A 5,832-nucleotide genomic window follows, 5' to 3' on the forward strand; every position below is an offset into this window, starting at 1 on the left:
TCTGACTTCAAGTACTTAAATACTTCTCAGGTGGGCACTTAAACACATCAATAGAAAATAGTCTTAAGTAAATATAATTTTTAGTGACAAACCTGCATTTAAGGATCATTTGAGGTGCTAACAAAGTTGTCCACATCTAGGTAGCCACCCACTGGTTTTGTTTGCTAAAAAGAGGTAGCGAATTCCTTCTTCCTGCTCCAGCCTCCGTCCTAGAGCTGGATCAAGGTACCGTGGGTGCTTTCGACTGAAACCAAAGTGCCAAACTGGAAGAAAACAACTTTGGTTCTGTGATTTAATTCCCTTGCAGATTTCATAACCCACACCTGAAAATACGCAGGCCCAGGGCTAAGCAGCTTTCCCTAGAGAAGCCTGGGCTTAATTAGGTTTGACATTTTTTGAGTATTTTAGGTTTACCTACTGCCTTTTAGTTGCATTGGGCCCAGGTCCCAGAGAGATTAGGAAACAGGAATTAATTTTAAAGACCCTTCATAGGGAAAATGAAAAGCCTTTAACTTGGACTGCCTTGTTCATACCACAAATGCGGCACCTAGGCGGTCTCCAGTCTTGCCCCCTCCACTCCATTTCCCACTGGGCAGTCACAGTCATCTTTCAAAACAGACGAAGGTCAGCTCTCCCCCTTGGTCTGCCCTCTTCCCCGGCTTTGGGTAGAGGCTGGGCATTTACAGTAGCAAACAGGCCCCTGCAGGATCTTGAGAAGACTGGAGTGCTGTGTGGTGATTATGGAGCAGGGATCCAGGCTGGCTGGCTGAGTCGGAACTGAAGCTCTGCCCTTCACTGTGTGACCTTGGGAAAACTACTTGTCCTCTCTATGCCTCAGTTTTCTTTTCTGTAAAATGGGACAGTATAGAATCTCATAGCATATTTGGAGATTCAGTAAGTAATACACACAAGGAGCGTAACAGAACCAGGCACACAATGTATGAGTATCAGCTATCACCTCCCTACGTCCTCCCAGTCCCCTCCCGCATCCTGTGTCCCTGCCACTCTGTACCAGGCAGGCCCCGGAAAGTCCCAGGAGCCAGTTCCAGACCCTCTCACATCCTGTTCCTCCCCTGGGAATGCTCCCGCCCAGATCCTCTCTCCACCCGCACCCTTCTTTAGCTTAACCGCCCGTGCGCTGGGAAACCCGTGCGGCCCGGGCCAGTCGTCCCCATGGGCTCCCCAGGCTGCGGCGGGGCTGCCACGGGTCAGGAGGCCCAGTTCAGTTTGAATGTCAGGTGAACACCACCATTTTGGGTGTAAGTGTGACCCATGCAATGTTTGGATTTCAGATAAACAAAAAATAATTCTGTTGTTACCCTCATGGGGGATATTTTCCCCACTGCTTCTCAGAGAGCGGAGGGGGGGACTTGGTGTGAAGGAGACGCACAGGTTGGTTGCGTCCCGCGCCCCGACCGGGTGGGCAGCAAACCCACAACCCAGGCGCGCGGTCCAGGTGCCCCTGACTGGCTGGGACTCAAACCCTCCACCCTTCGGTCCGCAGCCCCTCGCTCTGACGCCGAGCGCCCAGCCGGGGCTACAAAACGTCATTTTCGCGTAAACGTGCCGGTGCAGCATCTGGGGCGCACTGAAAGCTGACTCTCCATCTGACATGGGCTTGCAGGGGGCCTGCGTCTCACGTTGGCCCTGCAGCCGGAGGCCCGCTGCCCTAGGCCCCCGCGCCCCAGGGGCTGAAAACCGCGAGCGGGGCCCGGCTCCCCGCAGGCGCTGGGCGGGGGCGCTGGGCGGGGCGGCGGCGAGCGGCGGGGGGGGCGGGGGGGGCGGGGGGGCCTGTCCCCAGCCTGGCGGGCGACTCTGGGCGTTAGCTCCAACTGCGGGGCTCGGGGGTGGGGGGCGCAGCCTCTCCAACTGCGGGGCTCGGGGGTGGGGGGCGCAGCCTCTCCAACTGCGGGGCTCGGGGGTGGGGGGCGCAGCCTTTCCAACGCGGCGCTTCCGCGGGTGGGTAGCGCGACGGGACTGCGTGGGGGCTGGCTCACGGGGACATTGTTCACTTCCCCAGGGCAGCTTCCTACCCAGAAGGGCTGCGTTTTAAGGGTTCGTGTCTGCTTTTAACAGACGAGGGAGGAGAGGCCCCGAGAGGACTCGAAGGTGGGAGCCGCGCTCCTGCCCCGCGGGTGGGCCGTGTGCGTCCAGCGCGCCGCCCGGCTGGCCTGAGACTCGGTCCTGGGCCCCGCCGCGCACCGAGGGGCCGTGGCCCGAGCCCTCTCCGGCTGCCCCGGCCCCCCCACGTGCTCCCCAGCAGCCCGGGCGAGGAGCCGGGCCTGGCGTCTGTACTTCGAGGGACGGGCGATTCTTAGCTGGTCTCTCACGTTACAAATTACACCGCGGCCTGGAGGCTGAAGACGTGGCCCAGGTCCACAGGGTGCGGGGGCACTGACCGGCCGAGTAGGCCCTTTCTCTTTTACCTGCACCTCAAACCACTACACTTCTGGGGGCAAAGACTTGCCCTTCGATCCCCCCACCCGGCAGCCTCTCCTGGGCGGGGCGAGAGGCTGGGCGCCCCCTCGGAGGCCCCCAGACGCTCCCTGTGCCACCAGCGCCGCCCAAGGGGTCCGGCTTCCTCCAGGCCGCACGCTGCGGACGAACCCGCGGGGCCCGGGAGCTGCGGCTCAGCGGGGCCCTCCCGCCCCGAGAGCCCGCGGGAGGGACACTCCCGCTGAGCAAACGTCCCCCCCCCCCCGAGGCTGGGGGGCGGGAAGCGGGGTGACCCCCGGGGAAGGGCCGCCCCGGGGCAGACGGGCGGACGCCGACGGGCCGGTGAGACGGGAAGCGCACCCCCCCCCCGACGACGCTGCGCGTAAAGCGCTGCAGCCCCCGCGGTGCGGGTGGAAGCGCGGAGACCCGCTGCCCGAGGCTCCCGGGCTGACCGGCCACAGCGGCGGCCGCGCAGAGCCCCGCACACGGGGCGACGCCGGCCGCTCGGGTCCCGCCTAAAACGGAACCACAGACGCAGTGACGGGGCGTCGCCGGTGCGGGGCGCTGCCGGAGGCCCCGTGCGGACCGAGCTGTCGCCGCAGCCTTCGTCCGGGGCCGGGGACGGACCTCACCCAAGCGCCGGCCTGGGCCCGGGCCCGCGGGGAAGGTCCGGCCACCCGGCCCCGCGCGGGGGGCGCCCCGGGACGGCCTCCTCCGGGCGCGGGGCGGCTGCTCCGCGGGACCCCGCGCTCACCCGGCCGCGCCCCCGCCTCCGCGCCGCGGGCCCCGAGCACCTCGGGCGGGGACCCCGCCCGGTTGCCCGGGTAACGTGGGACGCGCGCGGAGCCCGCTGCGCCCGAGGGTGCGCGGCCGCGGGGGCCCCTCCTCCGCCGGCTGGCGGGCGGCGCTCGGGGCGGTAGTTGAGCCGGGAAAGCGCGGCCCCGGCGCCGGGGTCCAGCCAGTGAGAGGCGGGGGCGGGGCGGGGAGTGCCGGGTACTTAGGGCCCCGCCGCCCCGCCGCCCCCTCGCCGCAGCCCTGGAGAAGCGGGGCGGCGCCCCGGCCGCAGCATGGTGACCCCGTGTCCCGCCAGCCCCGCCGCGCGGGCCGGGAGAGGGGACGACGACCGGCACCTGCGGGCCCCGGTGAAGAAGAGCCGGCGCCTCGGGAGGAAGCAGCCGCTGCGGCCGCTGAGCCCGCGCCCCGGGGACTCCGGCGTCGGCCGCCCGCTCGAGTCCCCCGGCTCCGGCTGCGGCTGCGGCTCGGACGGCGCGGGCAGCCCCGCCGGGCCCCGGGCGCGAGGCTCTGCCCAGCAGCCGGCGCAGCTGGATCTGCGGACCTTCCGCGACTACGGTCAGAGCTGCTACGCCTTCCGCAGGGCGCGGGAGAGCCACTTCCACGCGCGGGGGGCGCTGGCGCGGCAGCCACAGGTGAGCGCGGGTGGGGCCCTCCCGCCGCCCCCCCGCGTCCGGCCCGCGCCCCGGCGGGAAGGGGCCGCGTTTCCCCGCGGGGGCGAGGCGGGCCCAGCGGGCGTCGGAGGCCCACCCGAGGTCCCCAAACCAGCCAGTGGGCGCAGGCGGAGGAAGTAAGACGGAGTCTAGGCCGAGTCCCGCTGCTCCCTGCCCCAGGCCAGCTGTTCAACAATCCTGAGCTGTGTCTTCACCTGCAGGGTGGGGGGACCCCCCCCCCCCCCCCCCCCCCCGGGCTGCTGAGGCGATTCCCCGAGGTCCTGGGCGCCCGGCCCGCGCTGCCCGGTCCGCACGCGCTCAGCCGCCGCTGCCTCCCGCCCGCCCCGGGAGCTCCCGGGCCCCTCGCCCCCCCCGGCCCGTCCCCCGGCTCAGCCGCCGCCTCCCGGGCCCCTCCCGGCAGGTGACCGCGGAGTCCCGCTGCCAGCTGCTCAGCTGGCTGATCCCCGTGCACCGCCGGTTCGGCCTCTCCTTCGAGTCGCTGTGCCTGGCGGTGAACACCCTGGACCGCTTCCTCGCCACCACGCCCGTGGCCGCCGACTGCTTCCAGCTGCTCGGGGTCACGTCCCTGCTCATCGCCTGCAAACAGGTACCTGCGCGCGGGCCTGGGCCCCCGGCTTCCCGCTGGGCGCCCCAGCTCCTGGCCGACGTCCGCAAACTCACCGGGCCCGCAGCCTCACCTTCGCCATCCCGCCCCCTCCCAGCCGCCCAGGAAACCGGCTGCGGGCGGGCCCGCGCTCCCATCCCGGCCCCTGTAAACCTCCACCCGCTCCTTAGCCCGACGGTAGTTAGCGGAGATGCTCTGGGAGCGCACGGCCCGGCCCGGGTGACTTGGGTGGAGGCGGCGGCGGGGCGCAGCCCCAGCTGCCTCGCCGGGAGGGATGGGGGAGCCCCGGGCTTCTCCCGGGGTGGCGGCCGCGCGGCGGGGCTGAGCGCCCCTGTGCTGCAGGTGGAGGTGCACCCGCCGCGCGTGGAGCAGCTGCTGGCCCTGTGCTGCGGCGCCTTCTCTCGGCAGCAGCTCTGCAACCTGGAGCGCGTCGTGCTCCACAAGCTGCGCTTCAGCCTGGGCGCGCCCACCGTCAGCTTCTTCCTGGAGCACTTCACGCTCGCGCGCGTGGACGCGGGGCACCCGGCCTCGCAGGCGCTGGAGGCGCAGGCGCTGGCGCGCGCCGTGGCCGAGCTGAGCCTGGCCGACTACGCCTTCAGCAGCTACGCCCCTTCCCTGCTGGCCATCTGCTGCCTGGCGCTGGCCGACCGCCTGCTCCGGCTCCCGCGCCCCGTGGACCTGAGCCTGGGCGAGCACCCCGAGCCCGAGCTGCGGGACTGCCTGGGCCAGCTGCAGCTCCTGGTGGCCATCAACGCGGCCTCCCTGGCTCACAGGCTGCCCCTCCCGCTCTGCGACAAGTGCAGCCTGTCCCCGAGCTTGAAATAAAGCGGACCCTCCGTCTCCTTTTAGCCCCTGGCGGGGCTGGACCTCTTCCGTGGCTTGGGGAGGGCGCAGTATTGGCCCAGGGAGAGGTGGGGGCTTCCGCTTGGTCACCAGGCCCTCCTGGTTGTAAACTGTAGGACAGTAGATAGTAGCGTCTGCTTGGTTATTTATTTTACTGAGAGCGTCTTTGCCCAATAAACAGGTTGTCTCTGTCTGTCCCCCTGTCTCAATGCTCCTCTTGCACCTGTTTGCTGCCAGGAGGGATGGTGAAGGCCAAGGGCAATAAAAGCACCGGCAACAATCGGGGGTCCTCCCCCCTCCAGCTCCGCTCTGTAGTTGGTGTCTCTCTAAAAACATCAGGTCAGCCCAGGTGGCCAGCTGGTTGGAGCCTCGGCCCCTACACAAAAGGTCCAGTTCCCCGGTCAGGGCACATACCCAGGTTGCCCTGTGAGACAACCGATCCCTGTTTCTCACATCGATGTTTCTCTCTCCCTCCCTCTAAAT

The 5,832-nt window shown here is 68.3% G+C and overlaps 1 protein-coding gene across 1 annotated transcript; it reads left to right on the forward strand.

Annotated features, from left to right (window-relative positions):
• Nucleotides 1-3,503: 3,503 nt before the first annotated feature.
• Nucleotides 3,504-5,331, forward strand: CCNO (cyclin O). Its single transcript, XM_087815039.1, has 3 exons — nucleotides 3,504-3,863; nucleotides 4,303-4,488; nucleotides 4,849-5,331. The coding sequence occupies exons 1-3, from the start codon at nucleotides 3,504-3,506 to the stop codon at nucleotides 5,329-5,331; spliced, it is 1,029 nt and encodes a 342-aa protein (XP_087671165.1).
• The last annotated feature ends 501 nt before the right edge of the window (nucleotides 5,332-5,832 follow it).

This window comes from Miniopterus natalensis, chromosome 3 (assembly GCF_054644295.1).
Source record: "Miniopterus natalensis isolate mMinNat1 chromosome 3, mMinNat1.hap1, whole genome shotgun sequence".
Taxonomy (NCBI): domain Eukaryota; kingdom Metazoa; phylum Chordata; class Mammalia; order Chiroptera; family Miniopteridae; genus Miniopterus; species Miniopterus natalensis.

Bases quoted from the DNA above. Each gene is read 5' to 3' on its own strand.
- CCNO (XM_087815039.1), top strand. From the start codon at position 3,504: ATGGTGACCCCGTGTCCCGCCAGCCCCGCCGCGCGGGCCGGGAGAGGG. The intron at 3,864-4,302 runs GTGAGCGCGGGT...CCCTCCCGGCAG, and splicing joins CGCTGGCGCGGCAGCCACAG to GTGACCGCGGAGTCCCGCTG. The intron at 4,489-4,848 runs GTACCTGCGCGC...CCTGTGCTGCAG, and splicing joins TGCTCATCGCCTGCAAACAG to GTGGAGGTGCACCCGCCGCG.